Here is an 18,603-nt window from a genome sequence, read left to right as displayed (position 1 = left end):
GATTGAACCCGGGATACTAGTTAGATTCTTAACCCACTGAGCCACAATGGGAACTCCAACCATACCATTTTAATGCGTGACATTTCATTCATGAAGGTGCCATAGTTTAGTTAATTTCTTACTAATGAAGAATTACAATTTAAAAAATTTAAGTGTTTTGATGAATTTTTTTTTTTTAACCTAAGTCTTTGTGCATGTTCTTGATCATTTCCTTAAAAAAAATTGCTATGATAAGATTTCTGGGTCATATGTGTTGTTTTAGGATTCTTGACATATAGTATTTTTTATTTTTATTTTTTTTTAATTACTCAAATGAATTTATCACATCTGTAGATGTATAATGATCATAACAATCCAATTTCACAGGATTTCCATCCCATAACCCAAGCACATACAGTATTTTTTAATCAAGCCTTAAATGTGTTGTAATATGCCAGCACCTTGATTTGGGGCCAATGCAATAGATTTAGGCTTCTGAACTTCAAAACTGTTGAAGAAGAAATTTCTGTTGTTTTAAGCCACCAAGTTGTGGTAACTTATAGCAAAAACCCAAGGAAACTAAACCACCATCCAGTGGCTTTTCCTTTTTAGTAGTCTGCTTTTGGGTCTAGAATTTCTGGTTTCTTTTTTTTTTAGTAATTTCTATTTCTTGGCTGAGATTCCCTATCTTCTTAATCATTAAGACCGTCATTTCCTTCTTTGAACATATTTATGATAGCTGCTTTAAAGTCTTTGTTTTCCAAAGCAGGTAGTCAGCCTTCCATATCTGCAGCTTCCACATCCACAGATTCAACCAACCGCAGATAGAAAATATTTGGAAAATTTAAAAAAAAAATTCTAGAAAGTTCCAAAAGAAAAGTTGCATTTGCTAAGCACCATCGACTACATAGTATTTATAGCTACTTACATAGCATTTATATCATATCAGGTATTATAAGTAATCTAGAGATGATTTAAAGTTTATGGGAGGAGGTTTATAGGTTATATATTTTATATAAGAGATTTCAACATGATCGGATGTGGTATCTGTGGAGGATCCTAGAGCCATATTCCTTGGATATCGAGGAATGACTGGATCTGGGCTACCTCAATGTCAGTTTCTTTCGAGAACTTTTTGTGTCTTAACTATAGATTACATTTTTTTTGTTGGTTTTTTTTTTTTTTCGTCTTTTAGGGCCGCACCTGCAGCATATGGAGGTTCCCAGGCTAGGGGTCGAATCAGAACTGTAGCTACTGGCCTACACCACAGCCACAGCAATTCAGGATCTGAGTCGCATCTGTGACCTACACCACAGCTCAGGGCAACACTGTATCCTTAACCCACTGAGTGAGGCCAGGGATCGAACCTGCGTCCTCATGGATGCTAGTCGGGTTTGTTAACTGCTGAGCCACAATGGGAACTCCTAGATCACGTTTTTTGTGTAACATTTTCAATCCAGTACTTTGGAATTGTGTATTGCTTACTGTTGTTAATAGGTTATTGAGATTTTGAATTCTGTTTTCTTCTGAACATTGACTTCCATTCTAATAGGTAGTTTGATTACTGACTGCTTGTCTTGAACTTCTGTAGGTGTGGTTTTATCCTTTGTTAGGGTTGGTTTATGGAAAGCCCAAGATATCTTCCAAGCCCCTCTAATTCAGTGGGACTCGACCTCTGTATTAGTTTTCATTTGTGCATAACCAGTTGCCACAAATTTTGTGGCTTCAGACAGTACATTTATACATCACAGTTGTTATAGGTCAGAAGTCCAGGCTCACCTCAGCCAGATTCCCTGCTCTGGGTCTCATGTACTGGAGTCAAGGTGCTGGCCAAGACTGAAATCTCAGTTGATCGTGCCGGCTGGTAGTAGAACACTAATCCTTGCTGTTGCAGGCCTGAGGTTCTTGTTTCCTCTCTAGTTGAAGCTGGGGGTCATGCTCAGCAACTAGAGGCTCCCCTTAGGTCCTCGTCGCTTTGCCCTGTCACGCTGTGGCAGCTGATGTCTTCAAAGCCAGCCAGAGGCGCTCTCTGCAGTCTGCTGTGGGAGCATCTTACGTAACCTAAGCCAGGGAGTGACTGTCTCATCATAATCACAGGATCTACCCTCACTCAGGGGAGGAATTACACTTGCTGACCAGACCTGCCTCGCTGGTGAATCTGACCAGAGATGGTGTCAGGCTTTGTTAGGGTTGGGCAGAGTAGCCCTTACTCTAGGGCAGGGTGTCTCAACTCCTTTCATTGTTGTCCTCCCTAGAAAGCCTTTTTAGACATTTTTACCTCCTAATCTTAATACCATGAATATACTATGTATCTATTTATGTGCTTGGCAGCTCACAAACCCGTGTAACATCTAAGAGTCTTTGGCAGGCCCCCTTGGGGACATTCTCACCCTGTTAGGGATTGCATGGTCTAGAGCAGTTCTTACTCCTAAGTTAGGGTCTAGCTCACTTGGATAGATAGCTGTTAACTAGCTATTAACAGGTCTCTGCATTTGCTACATCTAATTTCCCCCAGAATTTCTGGTCCCTTGTTACCTGTTATGTTCTTAATCCCATGGTAGCCACAGCCCAGCATACTCTTTGTAGCCTCACCATGGAGTAGGTGGTCAAGGACTCTGGGGACCCCCCGCCCCGACCCAGACTTCCAGTGTTGTCCTCTGAGCAGCTTGTTGCAAGAGCTTCGGCTGCCGCATTCTGGATCTGTCCCTTTGGTGGAGAGGATTGCCACTCTGTAGGACCTGGCTGGCTGTGCTGCTGTCCAAAGTTGTCCTCTGCCGTGGGGGTGGGGGAGGCATTCATGGGGCTCACCTTCTGGGCTTCCCAGTCTTGTCCTGTCTGTTATCCAAGGACAGCTGAGGGAGTCCCCGCTCCCTCTTTATGGTTGTTTATGGCAAGTGAGCTAGTCAGAAGCTGTTACTTTGTCATGGCTTGGGGTGGAAATTGAGCTGATTCCATGCATTATTACCTTAAATAATCAAAATTTAATTTACTTCAAGGCATCCATTTTTACAAGCCAACCAGAAGTTTTAATTTTTATTTTGAGGAGTTCCTGTCGTGGCGCAGCGGAAACGAATCCCACTAGGAACCATGAGATTGCAGGTTTGATCCCTGGCCTCACTTTTAGTGAGTTAAGGATCCGGTGTTGCCTTGAACTCTGGTGTAGGTCACAGATGTGGCTCGTATCTGCCGTCACTGTGGCTGTGGTGTAGGCCAGGAGCTACAGCTCCGATTTGACCCCTAGCCTGGAAACCTCCATATGCCTCGGGTGCAGCCCTAAAAGGACAAAAAGACCAAAAAAAAAAATTTTATTTTGAGGCAATAATTTTTTTCAATGTTTCCTTAATTTAGATAATTTATATAATTAACTGATATATTAACTTAGAATGAAATGGGAATTGTAGCTAAAATACAGTGTCTGATAATAGTCTTTTTAATTCATATGTTTTAAGAGAAGCTTTTCTCAAATGAAAATCTTTGCTGTTTTTTTTTGTTTTCTTTTAGAAAACTCAGAGAAAGGAGAAGATGTCTCATGGCAAAAGGAAGAAATCAAGAAATGAAGCCAAAGACTTGGGTACAGAATATTGCTTTATACTTAGTCATTCAAGTTTTTTGGGGGGTTTTTTTGTTTTTGTTTTTGTTTTACTTTTTAAGGCCACACTTGTGGCATATGGAAATTCCCAGGCTAGGGGTTGAATCAGAGCTGCAACTGCTGGCCTACACCACAGCCACAGCATTGCCAAATCCAAGTCGTGTCTGTGATCTATGCTACTGGTCACAGCAATGCTGGATCGAGGCCAGGGATCAAACCCACATCTTCATGGATACCAGTCAGATTCGTTACCACTGAGCCACAACAGGAAGTCCAAGAATTTTTTTAAAATATATTTCTTAATTTGATACAGTAGTAAATTTAAGTATATAAAATTGTCACTTTAAAAATATGACTTTGGAGGAGCTGATTTTTCTAACATAATGAGCATTTTCAACATACAACAAAGGAAAAATAATTTTACAGTACATATTCATTTACTACCAAGATTTTACTGTTAAAAAATTTATTGTACTTAGCATCTGTCAATTAATCTCTTAATTTTTGTCCCATGGTGTATCCTCTTTTCGTACATCATCGTATATACTCTTTTATAGAAGGCTTTTTTCACTTAGCATAACTTTCTGAGGTTCATCCATGTCATTTTACATTATTTTTATTGACACACAGAGTTTATTGAAAAATGGGAGGAACATAAAGCATTTTCTCCAATTCTTTTAAAAGACAAGTTTTCTATTTTTCTTATATAGAAATGTTTATTTTAGAAAAGTTCGGAGTTCCCGTCGTGGCGCAGTGGTTAACGAATCCGACTAGGAACCAAGAGGTTGCGGGTTCGGTCCCTGCCCTTGCTCAGTGGATTAACGATCTGGAGTTGCCATGAGCTGTGGTGTAGGTTGCAGATGCGGCTCGGATCCTGCATTGCTGTGGCTCTGGCGTAGGCTGGCGGCCACAGCTCTGATTAGACCCCTAGCCTGGGAACCTCCATATGCCGCAGGAGCGGCCCAAGAAATAGCAAAAAAAAGACAAAAAAAAAAAAAAAAAAAGAAAAGTTCAAGGGCATGGAAGGGAAGATAAAACCACTTAAACAATTCCCTTGCCCCAAAATAACTGCCATGCTTTTTGGTCTATACTCTTAAAGCCTTTTTTTTTTTTTTTTTTTGGTCTTTTTGCCTTTTCTAGGGCCACTCCCGCGACATATGGAGATTCCCAGGCTAGGGGTCTAATCAGAGCTGTAGCTGCTGGCCTTCGCCAGAGCCACAGCAATGAGGGATCCGAGCTGCGTCTGCGACTCACACCACAGCTCACAGCAATGCCGGATCCTTAACCCACTGAGCAAGGCCGGGGATCGAACCCACAACCTCATGGTTCCTAGTCGGACTCATTAACCACTGCGCCATGACGGGAACTCCTACTCTTCAAGAGTTTTGCTGAGCTTTTCTCACCCTCATTGGGCACATATCCTTGTTATTAAGTACTTTTTTTTTTTTTTTTTTTGTCTTTTTGCCATTTCTTGGGGTGCTCCTGCGGCATAGGGAGGTTCCCAGGCTAGGGGTCGAATTGGAGCTACAGCTGCTGGCCTACGCCAGAGCCACAGCAACTCGGGATCAGAGCTGTGTCTGCAGCCTATGCCACAGCTTATGGCAATGCCAGATCCTTAACCTGCTGAGCAAGGCCAGGGATCAAACCCGCAACCTCATGGTTCCTAGTCGGATTCGTTAACCACTGCGCCACGACGGGAACTCCTCCTGGAGTACTTTTAATGGATGTATAATAGTATGCTCACAAGTGTATCATAATTAATCTCTCATATATTATACTGCAGCTATCAGTACACTCAGTAACCTTCATGTGTTCTAGAAGTGGCCTATTACATAGATTAAAACTAAGAAAAGACAGGTAACAAAGCTCTCAGTCACGAGGCATGTTTGCTAAGAGCAGATGATTAAAGGCACAGCAAGGTAATTAAAAGGCAGCAGTGCTTTAGGCCGCTTCAGCAGAAGTGGTAGCACCAAGGACAAGGCAGTTAGGGGGTGAGGACTGACTGGGAGAGGAAGTGAGCATGTCCCCCTTGGGCTTCTTCAAAAGCTTGCTCTTTTTAGCAATATGGTAGAACTATTTTTATAGGCTCTCAGAACCCTGGACCTGGAGCTAAGTGTTTGATAATCATTGTATTAAATTGACTTATCCAAATGTTCTAGATACTTCTGACTGTGTACCTATTTGGTGTTTAAAAGAAAAGAAAACCAGTGACATCGTGGACTTAGATGTTGTTTTGTCTGCATTTGAGAACATCATCCTAGAGTATAAGTAAGTCTTTTGATGTGATCTACATACCTAATAAATGTCCCTTGAAGCAGCACTTGTGCTCACCCCACAGCTTTTGCTATGTAGTGTTTTCCTTATCATTCAGTTTTACATTTCCATTGTAATTGTTTTCTTTAATCCTGTATGTTTTTGTATGTCAAAATATGTGATTTTTTTGAGTTATATTTTTGTATTAACAGTCTTTTTTTGTCTTTTCTATGGCCGCACCCACAGCACATGGAGGTTCCCGGGCTAGGGATCCAATCAGAGCTGTAGCCACCGGCCTACACTAGAGCCACAGCAATGTCAGATCTGAGCCGTATCTGCGACCTACACCACAGCTCATGGCAACACCGGATCCTTAACCCACTGAGCAAGGCCAGGGATCGAACCCGCAACCTCATGGTTCCTAGTTGGATTCGTTTCCACCGAGCCACAACGGAACTCCTGTATTAACATTCTAAAATAGCTATGGTCAAATTCCATGGACTGGTGATACCTATTTTTGAAATATAGAGGCCTCCTTTATGGCCTAGCACATAATCTGTGGGGAATCTCTATAATTAGTAGGTCTACATAGATTCTAGTTATTGGATCTATGCAGAATCAGTATTCATTTTTTTTCCTGGTACCTCTGTCAATTCATGCTATTTTATATAGAGAGATTATTTTCTTAAGACATCATGTTTAAGATTGCTTTTTTAGCTGGAACATTTTATCCTATGCAGTGACTCTTTCCATTCCAAAAAATCCTTTTTTGGTCTTAAATTTTTTGTTTGTTTGTTTTGCTTTCTAGGGCTGCACCTGCAGCATATCTAAGTTCCCAGGCTAAGGGTCAGATCTGAGTTGCAGCTGCCGGCCTACGCCTCAGCCACAGCCACGGAGGATCTGAGCTGCATCTGCGAGCTACACCACAGCTCATGGCAACACCGGATCCTTAACCCATTGAGCAAGGCCAGGGATCGAACCCACGTCCTCATGGATACTAGTCGGGTTCGTTACCGCTGAGCCACAGCTGGAACTCCATGTCTTAAAATCTATTTTATCTGATATTAATATGTCACTAGATTTCTTTTGCTAATAATTGCCAGATTTTATATTCCTTTAACCTTCTTTTACTTCTAAGCTTTGCCTCACCTTATAACTTTGTTTTAATGATTTTTTTTCCCATTATAGCTGGTTTACAGTATTCTGTCAGTTTTCTACTGTACAGCAAGGTGACCCAGTCACACATACATTCTTTTTTCTCACATTATCATGCTCCATCTTAAATGACTAGATACAGTTCCCAGTGCTATACGGCAGGATCTCATTGCTTATCTATTCCAAAGGCAAGAGTTTGCCTCTACTAACCCCAAATTCCCAATCCCTCAAACTCCCTCCCCTTCCCTCCCTCTCCCCCTTGGCAACCACAAGTGTTCTCCAAGTCCATGATTTTCTTTTCTGTGGAAAGGTTCACTTGTGCTGTATATTAGATTCCAGATATAAGTGATATATAGTAGTTGTCTGTCTCTTTCTGACTTATTTCACTTAGTATGAGAGTCTCTAATTCCAACCAAGTTGCTGCAAATGGCATTTTGTTCCTTTTTATGGCTGTGTAGTACTCCATTGTGTATATATATCACATCTTCTTAGTCCAGTCATCTTTCAGTGGACATCTGGGTTGTTTCCATGTCTTGGCTATTGTGAATAGTGCTGCAATGAGCATACGGGTGCATGTGTCTTTTTCAAGGGAAGTTTTGTCTGGATATATACCAAGAGTGGGATTGCTGGGCCAAATGTAGTTCTATGGATAGATTTCTAAGGTACCTTCATACTGTTCTCCATAGTATAGTCATTGTACCAATTTACATTTCCACCAACAGCACAGGAGGGTTCCCTTTTCTCCACACCCTCTCCAGCATTTGTTATTTGTGGACTTGTTAATGATGGCCACTCTAACTGGTGAGAGGTGTGGTTTTGATTTGCATTTCGCTAATAGTCAGTGATGAGCATTTTTTCATGGGCTTGTTGGCCACCTGTATATCTTCTTTGGAGAGATAATCTATTCAGGTCTTTGGCCTATTTTTCAATTGGGTTGTTGGCTTTTTTGCTGTTGAGTTGTATAAGCTGCTTGTATATTTTAGAGATGAAGCCCTTGTAGGTTGTATCATTTGAAACTATTTTCTCCCATTCTGTAAGCTGTCTTTTTGGGGTGTTTTTTATGGTTTCCTTCACTGTGCAAAAGCTTGTCAGTTTGATTAGGTCCCATTGGTTTATTTTTGCTTTTATTTCTGTTGCCTTGGGAGAATAACTTTATTTTGTATAAAATCTTTATTTATTTATTTTGTCTTTTGTCTTTTTAGGGCCAGGAGGTTCCCAGGCTAGGGGGTCTAATCAGAGCTGTAGCTGTAGTTGCTGCAGAGCCACAGCAACACCAGATCTGAGCCAAGTCTGCAAACTACACCACAGCTCACGGCAATGCTGGATCCTTAACCCACTGAGTGAGATCAGGGATCGAGCCTGCAACCTCATGGTTCCTAGTCAGATTCATTTCTGCTGCGCCACAACAGGAAGTCCTGTATAAAATCTTTAAATCCAGTCAGTGTGTCCATCTTTGAATTTCAGTTGACCTTAGTCCATTTACATTTAACTATCAATATATTTGGGAGAATATATCAAGCCCAAACCACAACAACATCCAAGCTGCGTCTGTGACCCTACACCACAGCTGACAGCAACACCAAATCCTTAACCCACTGAGTGAGGCCAGGGATTGAACCTGTGATCTTAACGGATACTAGTCAGATTTGTTTCCACTGAGCCACAACAGGAACTCCACATCCTATATAACTTCTAAAAAAATAGAATTTATAACTCCCCACCAATGAGATTACAACTTTGGTCAGCTCTCATATCTTGTTTTTTCCCTCCCTTCCCCCACCCCAAACCCCATCATGTTTATAATTCCTAGAAAGTTTTTAATTCTGTGGAAGGGCTGTCACAGTTGATGTGAAATGGCTTCACTGAGCTGTTTTAACTTGGGTTCTTGATTTGAACCTGCCAGGGCACTGCAACTTCTTAACTGGTTTCTGGATGTCTCATAAAGGTTTTTGGGCTGTGTAGTTAAGCTGGTTTCCCTGTGGGGGAATGAGATCAGGGCCTTCCCATTCAACCATCTTCTGATGCCACGAGAAATACTTTTTGAACTTTTTTTGTTTTAATGAGAACTTCTACAAAAATATGTATTCAAAAGTATAGGCCTTCTCTTATGCTTAGCTTCTGAAGAATTAAGCTTAGTCCCCTTCTCTGGGGTGACTTTTCCTCATAGATTTGCCCCAAGGAAAAAATAACTATATGACAAACTGTCACTTATACAAGAGATCTATCTTCAATTAAAAGCAGAGTTCCCGTTGTGGCGCAGTGGAAACAAATCCGACTAGGAACCATGAGGTTGCGGATTCAATCCCTGGCCTTGCTCAGTGGGTTAAGGATCCGGTGTTGCTGTGAGCTGTGGTGTAGGTGGCAGACGCGGCTTGGATCTCATGTGGCTGTGGCTCTGGCATAGGCCGGTGGCTACAGCTCCGATTAGACCCCTAGCCTAGGAACCTCCATATGCAGTGGGTACGGCCCTAAAAAGGACAAAGGACAAAAAATAAAAAAATTTTAAAAATAGAAGCACACTTTCAATAGTAGTATCCCACTGGGTTGAGGCAGCGTAGGGGTCTAGCTGCTGCTCTGACAGAGTGCTGCCACTTGAGTAGTCACTGTGGGTCTGTGTCCAGCTGAGTAAGCCATACTGGGGGGCTGGGTTCTTTTCTCCCCGATGACAGGAACCACTTTCTTTGGGTCAGCTTTATAGGTTGTTTTGTTTTGTTTTTTGTTTTTGTTTTTTAAATCTTCTTAGGGCCACACTGCAGCATATGGAAGTTCCCAGGCTCGGGGTCGAATTGGAGCTACGGCTGCTGGCCTACACCACAGCCACAGCAACACTGGATCCGAGTGGCATCTGTGACCTATACCACAGTTCATGGCATCACCGGATACTTAACCCACTGAGTGAGGCCAGGGATCAAACCCTTGTCCTCAGGATACTAGTCAAGGTCACTACTGCTGAGCCATGATGGGAACTCCAGCTTTATGGATGTTGAAGAACTGGATGGCTGGCTTCTGCTTACTTATGTGTGTCTATGGATGTGCTACACAAGCGAAATACAGCTTTCAAAATCCTTTATTTTTAATACCTAACTTGACTTTTTTTTTTTATTCTGCCATAGACAAAAAATAGATTCTAGAATTTGTAAGGAAGCTATCAACAAATTTCATTCTAATTTGAAAGAACAACTCATCAAAATGGTAAGTATATGGACATTAATTTGTTGGTCCTTGTATTTTGTACTAATCTTGAGCAGCATACTGTATCCTGGAAAAGCTTGTACTCACTTGCTGGCAATGTGTAAAGAACTCAGAACGATCCATTTCACGTGTTTTTAAACTAGACATGATATACTGTAAACGGATAAACATTTAACTCTGGAAAATACATGCAAATATTTATTTTTTGCTTTGTGTAGCTTAAAGAAGTCCAGATGCTGCAAACTCTCAAAAGGAAGAAGGCTAAGGTAAATCATTTGTGCAACATGAAACATAGTCCTAAAGAACACACATGTATGTAGGGTTAATTGTTTATCTTTTTAGTCAGGGTTTTAATTTGGTTGCTATGGTGACTGATGAGGTGAGCACTGTTTCTACCAGCTAAGGAATGGGGATCCTAGTCAGCCTAAAAATGGCTCTAAAGCCCTAAATGACCACTGGTAAGTATTCTAAGTAATGTATATTTGTCACTATTGTGTCAAAAACAAAACCTTTCAGAGTAAAGAACTGTCTCACGTCCTCTCATGTCCCAGGTAAAGGGACAGCTTGGGAAGAATCCTGGGTTAAGGGTCGGGAGCCCTCCTTTCTTGTTCTGCTACTTTCAAAGTACTGTACAGGGAGGGAAGGATAAACAAGCCAGGAACCAGGGGGCCCTCCTTGCCCCTCTGTTTGTAGCTGGACCACGCGACGTCCAATGTGCCAGCTCTAAACTTGCATGAACCCACATGTAGAAGCACAGCACCCTCTCTTCATTTATAATAGAAATGGGTTTGAAATGTTTATATTTTTCTCTCTGGTGATAGAAGTCTTTGTTATTTTTCAGTTTCAATGTCTTCTTGGTCAATTTTGTAGTTCTTATAAACAGGCAGGAAGTGAATATCTGACAGTGGAATATTACATAGTCACTAAAAGTGACCACTGATATAATACAATTTATTTGGGTTGAAATGTTCTTTAAAACAAACTGTATCATGACATTCCCCTGCTTCAATATTTTCCTAGTGTACCTAGATAAAATTGAGATTCCCTTATCGTTCATAGGGTAATAAAGATCTGGCCCCACTTCTCTTCACAGCCGTCCTGAAGTGGATACCCCTGTTCTTTTCCTTTATGGCAAATATCACAAGTTGTAATATATCCTGTTTGTACGTAATGTCTATCTTCCATATTAGACCAAAGTTCTAGTGATGATAAGAATGGGGTTTGTCTTTTTTCCCCACTTTATTTCCAATACCTGGCACAGTGTATAAGCAGTGCTCAAATATTTTACAAGATTAATCTTTACAAAATTATAATAAAGTGTTTTTCTTAGATGATTTCAGATATCGAAAAGAAACGGCAGCGTTTGATTGAAGTCCAGGATGAACTGCTTCGGTAAGATAAATATCGAATGTACTTTGAGAACTTAACTAGAAGGATTTGATTAGGATATAGCATAAGAGAGCTAGTGCTGTGTTGCATTTAAGTCCCAGGTTTTCTTTGATGTTGGAAGATCAGTGAAGGCAGATTATGCTGTGGAGTAGAGAAGCTTTTGGCAAAGGAGAACTCAGGACTAATCTGTCCCACATCTGATCTCTCAATCCTGGCCTGATGGGGCAGCCTGATGAGAGAATTCATGCATGAACTCTAGAACTAGACTGCCTGGGTTTGAATCTAGGCCATACCACTTACTGGCTGTGCAACCTTAGGCAAGTTACTTAAGCTGTTACCCTATTTTTAAATGAGCATAATGACTACACCTCACAGGGCATCGTGAGAATTAAGTGTTCATTAATGTTACTGAAACGTATACCGTGGCATGGCGCCACATGATTCCATTTCCCACTACTGGGCCAGGAGAACTTCCACCAGGCTGTCTCTGTGGTCTGGTTAGGAAGACTAGAACCCAATCAGCTGGTCAACCAGCTAGTATTTCTGCGGTCTTCCCTACAGACAGGACTGTTGTGTGAGCTGGAGGGTTGGTAGTAAAGCATCAGCAGCAGGTCTACTCTTTACTCTTAAGGAGTTTGAAAACAGCCCAAGAAAGTGGTATTAAGAGAAAGTACAACCTATGAATAAGTTTTAAAGAAGAGACTGCCATAGAAGTTTAGGAGAGGGAGAAGTTTGTTGTCCAGCCCTTTGCTGAAAGCTTTCACTGGCCCAGGCCAAAATGAGATAATAATGACGCGAGGCTTTTTAAAGTGTTGGCTGTTGTGTGTGCTGGGCACTAAAATGCTTTATTAACTCATTAATCATCATCCTAACTCTGTGAGGTAATTTCTTTGCCTGTATAAGACTCAGATCTGTCTTAGGGATCAGCCTCTTGTTCCTTTTCTAGATAGAGTTTTGAAGTTGATAAGTATGTTTTGAAAATGCATAGAAAAAAACAAATGCAGGGTATTGTTATTTTAACCTTCCATGAGAAAAACCTAAGGCCCAGGGAGGTAGCTTACCTTTAGCCACTCGCCTAGGAAGTGGGGAGCTGGTATCTACAGACTGGCTCCAAACCTCGCACCCTTGCCCACAACCCTGACAGCACAGCACTTGTTCAGTGTAAGGAACTGTTAAGAGCGCTTTTCTTTTATAAAATGATGTTCGAGGACAGTTGCTTTTTATATCTCTATTTGTGAGAATAAAAAGTTGACAGCCTCTCCCCATTCTTTTTTATGTATTGGTCCATAAAAGCCAAGTTGCCCCTTTTTATTTTATAGGTTAAGAAACTAAGCCAGTGAGACAGAAAGCAGGCTGTCCAGGGTTACACATTTTCATCCAGGCACTCTGATAGTTTTTCCACTGGTTTTATTAGACTTTGGCAAATAGACAAAATTTCAATAAGAGGAAGGAGGGCAAAGGGAAAGGTTTTTATCCACGCTTTTTAACTGCAGTGCCTGTCTACTTCTGCCTGAGGCGTGAAAATGTTTACCCCAGTACATTTTAATTCAGTAATTTGCAAGACTCTAAAAATGACTTCAAGAATTTTAGGATATGGAAGTCATTCTTCTGTGAGTGTCATTGCTAAGAACTCACTGTGTGTTATATTTAATCCTTTCTGTATTTTAAATTGAAATCTAGAATCTTTCACATTGATCATTTCACAGCTGAAGATATCCTAAATCATTAGTTCACTTTTTTTCTTACTTCCCCTTAGTATACATACATATACTGTCTCATACACTATAGGCTACTGTTATACTTTGTCATTTATTCTGGGGAAAAAATATATTTTTTTTGTTTTAGGTTAGAACCAGAGCTGCAACAACTACAAATAAAGTATGATGAACTTAAGGAGAGAAAATCTTCCCTTAAGAATGCAGCATATTTCTTGTCCAATTTAAAACAGCTTCATCAAGATTATTCAGATATTCAAGAGAAAGAACCAAATGCAAAGGAAATGGTAACTTCAATCTTTACTTTTCACTGTGCTTGAGAAGTTACAGGGTATTTGCAGGCTAAAGTACCAGAGCTTTGAGGAAAGAAATGGAGGTGCAATGTTAGTGTCTACCCAAAGCAAGATCACTATAAATTGGTGAAAATTACTTACATCATCATTCCTTTAGCTAATTGAGGCTAGAGGAGTAAAAAGTCTCAGGTGACCAACTAGGCTTTTCTATAACTGTCATCAATCTAAAACCATTCAGACATGTTTTAAAAACCAACCTCTTGTTATTTGTTCAGTCTATTTTTTTAGTATCTTGTTTCTGAAAAACTAGTCATTATCTTATATAAGTGGTAGGTGTAATTTTAGAAGCGGAAAAATATTTTAAAAGAGCATGTAGGTGCTGAGACCAGCTCAGAAGGTGAGGGCTGAAGATTGGGCGCTGTGAAACTTAAGGAAAGATTAACATAAAACAAGACACAGAGACATTTTTTTCTTTTTGTCTTTTTCTAGGGCTGCACCCTCGGCACATGGAGTTCCCAGGCTAGGGGTCTAATCAGAGCCATAGCCTCCGGTCTACATCAGAGCCACAGCAATGCTGGATCTGAGCCGCGTCTGCGACCTACACCACAGCGCACGGCAACGCCGAATCCTTAACCCACTGAGCAAGGCCAGGGATTGAACCCGCAATCTCATGGTTCCCTAGTCGGATTCGTTAACTACTGCGCCACAACGGGAACTCCAAGACACAGAGACATTTTTCTTAATCAAAGGTGGAAAGCAGGGACTCAAAGTCTCGGGGACCAAGAGCCCCGCCTTAAGAAACCACACTGCTTTTATTGTGCTCTTTAGGATTACATCAAGTGAGGAGGGGGCTGTAGGTGCAGGATGCAGTTTATTGTTTTAAAAGTCACATCGCTGGTAGCTGGTTAAGCTTTTACTCTGGCCTTTAGGCATTTAACAATCATTAGCATTGAGGAAGCCTGGCGTCAGCTGTCTGCATAGCATCCAAAGAATCACCATTGTGCTTCCACAGATGGTGTGCCTAGGTTTGCACCTCATTCTCCTTGCTGATGCATATCCCTCTAACGACCCCTCATAAACCCCCTGGGGCCTTGAGGCTCCTCTTCCTCTTATTTTAACAGGATGTATCAGGCGTGCCAATCTGGACAGGTCCAGCATGCCTAGACCAACACATTATGTCCGTATTCAGCTGACCACATGAATAACTTATGCCTCTTTGTCTTTGTTCTTAAGCTTTAGTTATTTACCAGCACTGCGACTGTTTTTCAAGCAGGAATATAGGGTAAAGGTAAAGCACAAGATGGAGTTTTCAGCATAGAAAAGAGAAGCAAAGAGGCTAAGAAAAGATTGTAGAAACATGTCTCCCGATATGTAGGAGTTCCTGTTGTGGCCCAGCAGGTTAAGAACCTGACTACTATTTGTGCGGATGTGGGTTCAATCCCTGGCTTCATTCAATAGGTTAAGGATCTTGCGTTGCTATGGTGTAGGTGGGAAGCCTGGGAAGTTCCCAGGCTGGTTTGACCCCCTAGCCTGGGAACTTCCATATGCTGCAGGTGTGGCCCTAAAAAAAATAAAAAACATGTAGTATGGAAAAGTGAGGCATGTTATTGTTTAGTAAACTTTGTAGTTGCTTTTCTGATTTTTGCTGCAGACTTTGCTACTGTTTGGATAAGCATTTTGATTCATCTGAGCTGGTTAAGTTATAGAGAAATTTACATGCCGTAACATACTTTTACATAAATCATACAATGTATATACATGTATCTTTATTGGGGTATATTATATGTCTTATCACTTTCCCTAAACTAAAAATCAAATGTTCCTTCTTCCCCTGCCCTCCTCCCTGGGAGCAGCTGCCCTATGGTAGCTTGGACAGGTTAGGCTCGCAAATATTTGTTAAACTGAATTGCCAAGTAATATAGTGGGTAGTAAATAGAGTAGGCAGTATTCCATTATTATGTGGGTAGCAGTCACAGCCCTGCTGCTCAATTTCATTTCTAAGAAAACCACCTTGAAAACATATTAGACAACAAAAACTATCATACAACTGTCAGGATTTGCTTACCCTTAGGATACAATTTGTACCGTGAAGTTTGGCTTTGTTAATTATTTCAAAATCTTGAGTTTTTTCTACTTTATGGTGGGGTTTATGTTTAGTCTATGTTAATTTAGTCTCAGATCAAACAATTTTTCCAGATGATTTCTTAAATTTTTTAAAAATTTTATTGACATATATAGTTTTACAGTGTTTCTGCTTTACATCAAAGTGATTCAGTTGCACAAATATACATATCCATTCTTTTTCAAATTCTTTTCCCTCATAGACTAGTGAGTAGAGTTAGTCCCCTGTGCTATAGAGCAGGTCCCCGTTGACCATCCATCCCATGTGTAATAGTGTATATATGCCAATCCCTCCCTCTCCCACGAGATAATGGATTTTCATGGGCCTCATGTTCTTGTTCCATCAGTTTTTGCAATAAATAAATCTGTCATCTGTTTTTCTGTATTTAAAATAGGTATGAGATCAAGCAGATCCCACAGAACTCTAGCTGACTTGCCCAAACCAAGTCTTGACCTGTCCCAGAAATGATTTTGTTTTAAATAATTCAGATGCCACAGTTCTTTGAATCAACTGATATTCTGGGATGACTGGCTCAAGTTTTGCAAAGCAGTTCCTTTGCAATCTTGCTTACCAACTCTCTTAAAGAAACATTAAAACTAGTTTTCTCAAAAAAAAAGAGGAAGAGTGATTTACAGAAAGCTCTATTACACTGGCATTTGGTTGTAACACAGAGCTACATAACAATGAATGGATAGGGTTATAAAAGTTTTTTATATTTGTTAATCTAAAGTTGTTTTCCTTCAACAGTATGATTCATCTAGCCTTCCAGCTCTGCTATTCAAAGCAAGACCTCTTTTGGGAACTGAAAACCATCTGCAAAATAGCAACTATCAATTGGAAAAGCTCCTTGACCAGAAATGAACCAGTTTACTAAAGTGTACACATACAAAGATTAGTCTCAAGCTACTGCCTGTTACCTTCTGAAACTGTACTTTTTAATTAATAACCAAAAAGGGAGATAATGGATTTTTCCAACGTATTTTTCCACAAAGAAAATTGGGAGGAAAAAAACCTAAATTTTCAGTTGAAAATTTTTTTATTGTTATAGCAATATTCTCAGATACATTAAAAAATAAACTTGTCTCATTGGTCAAGCTGGCTGTATGGTTTCACCACCAAAATTTAATTTTACTTTGTCACTCTCACAGAGGAACAGATCAGTGATTGCCAAGGGGGAGTAGGGGACGGATGAACTGGGAATAGCAAATGTAAACAATTATATACAGAAGGGATAAACAGTAAGGTCTTGCTGATCTGTAACAAGCCGTAATGGAAAAGAATATGAAAAAATATATCACTCAGTCACTTTGCAGTATACCAGAAACATTATAAATCATTTATACTTCAATGAAAAAAATGTTACTAAAAATTAGGACAGTTAGTTTTAGAGGTCCTAATTTTCTGGTTAATATCAAGTAATGAGTTAAAATGTTGATACCTAATCAGCCCAAGACATACACATGTTTTACCCTACATATAAACATGCAGAATCAAGCTGATGTGAACATAGACCAACTTTGTTGATCAAATAAGATCTGTACTGAATTTAAGCACACTGAATTAATTTTTGATAAAACTGGTTTCAGTAAAAAAAAAATTGGAAGCAAAGTGATAAAACATAGTTGATACATAACACATTTTAACAATAAGTTACTATGTTATTAAATCGCTCTTGAAGCAAATCATAGCCTGGTTATATAAATGTCCATAATTAGCTACTCTTGTAATACTTCTATAATTAGTTCATCAGGAATTTCATCTACTCCATCATAACCGAGAAGACTGTTCTCTGCAGCTTCTACCAATTCAGCATCTTCTGTAGCCTCCAAAAAATAAGTGTCATCAATGCTATTATCCCAGTCAACATCAGAAAATGTACCTTTTGACAATGCTCTGGATGGTGCTTCATAAGGATTCCTGGTTTCCTTGTTTGCTGTTTCATCTGTTGTAAACTCCTCTTCCTTTAAGTTCCAAAGGGGATGGTGAGGGAGAATGGAGGAGGAAGAAAATACCAGTTATTCAATCAGAAGGTGTGACAATTTCACCATATGGTCCATCTATGTTGAATTAGGGCATTCAGTTCAATAGCTCCTGAAATGAATGCACTGGATGATAGAGGCACCATGGGGATGGGCTCACTGTTGCTGCCTTTGTGGCTCAAACTCTTAAAACTCCAAATCTGGAAATGCCTGTAGTTCCTGTGGTACAGTCTTCAGTGTACAAAGATGGGGCTAGAGCAAGGGTAGACTTTTTTTTTTTTTTTTAAGTGGATAAGCCAGCTGAAGGCAAGTGGGAAAATGTATCTGAAATCTTAACAGACTCATTTCTCTACCAAGTATTTTAAAAATTAACAAGGATTGAGAAAGTTATAAAGAGCAGTTTTGAAACAATTGTCAATGTATGACTATGGATTTGTATATTATAGTATTTTATCAAATTTTCTGAATTTCACTATAGGTATATAAGACTGTCCTTATTCTCCAGCTACATGCTTAAATATTGAGATAAGGAAGGGTTTTGATGTCTTTAACTTACTCTCAGGAGGCTTCTAGTGGACTGAATGCTTCCCGCCCCCCCCCCAATCCCACCCCCAGCCACCACCGTTCAAGTTGAAAAACCCTAACCCCCAGTGTGATGGTATTAGGAGGTGAAGTCTCTGGCAGGTGATTAGAACATGAGGCCAGAACCCATGAATGAGATTAATGTCCTTATAAAAGACCACAGAGAGCTCTCTGATCCCTCCTACTGTGGAAGGACATGGAAGATAGCTCTCAATGACCCAGGAAGCTGACCTGAGTCTGCCAGCATCCTGATCTTGGACTTTCCAGCCTCCAGAACTGAGAAGTTTGTTGTTAGATCAGCCTGAGATGCCTAAAACAGGATTCATTGAAAGTAACGTGTAATGGAGTTCCCTCA

General features: G+C 40.3%; 2 protein-coding genes across 53 annotated transcripts in view; one reads left to right on the top strand and one right to left on the bottom strand.

The window, feature by feature from the left end:
* The window catches only part of CENPU (centromere protein U), a 32,653-nt gene extending 15,872 nt beyond the window's left edge, over positions 1-16,781 (top strand). Inside the window, exons 7-13 of one of the 3 annotated variants that reach the window (XM_085001036.1) lie at positions 3,481-3,550; positions 5,764-5,836; positions 10,090-10,168; positions 10,387-10,434; positions 11,499-11,560; positions 13,403-13,559; positions 16,435-16,781. In XM_085001036.1, coding sequence (XP_084857162.1) covers positions 3,481-3,550; positions 5,764-5,836; positions 10,090-10,168; positions 10,387-10,434; positions 11,499-11,560; positions 13,403-13,559; positions 16,435-16,548 — 603 coding nt within the window. In that variant the 3' untranslated portion in view covers positions 16,549-16,781. Of the gene's footprint in view, positions 1-3,480; positions 3,551-5,727; positions 5,837-10,089; positions 10,169-10,386; positions 10,435-11,498; positions 11,561-13,402; positions 13,560-16,434 lie in introns of all 3 variants that reach the window. The other 2 variants (XM_003133338.6, XM_013984043.3) reach the window with 2 other exon arrangements.
* The window catches only part of PRIMPOL (primase and DNA directed polymerase), a 57,945-nt gene continuing 55,107 nt past the window's right edge, over positions 15,766-18,603 (bottom strand). For all 50 annotated transcript variants that reach the window (XR_014830418.1, XR_014830425.1, XR_014830419.1 and 47 more), the window contains one exon: positions 15,766-17,648. Coding sequence is in view for 28 of the 50 variants with exons in the window: in XM_085001003.1 (XP_084857129.1) it covers positions 17,403-17,648 (246 nt within the window). In the remaining 22 variants the exon portion in view is untranslated. The remainder of the gene's footprint in view (positions 17,649-18,603) is intronic.

This window comes from Sus scrofa, chromosome 15 (genome assembly GCF_054392235.1).
Source record: "Sus scrofa isolate SSC_HxYL_T2T_F1_AM1 chromosome 15, Sscrofa_HxYL_maternal_Yorkshire_Landrace_v2.0, whole genome shotgun sequence".
NCBI lineage: Eukaryota > Metazoa > Chordata > Mammalia > Artiodactyla > Suidae > Sus > Sus scrofa.
The sequence above is the reverse complement of the archived record's forward strand: the minus strand, read 5'-3'. Positions and strand labels throughout refer to the sequence as shown.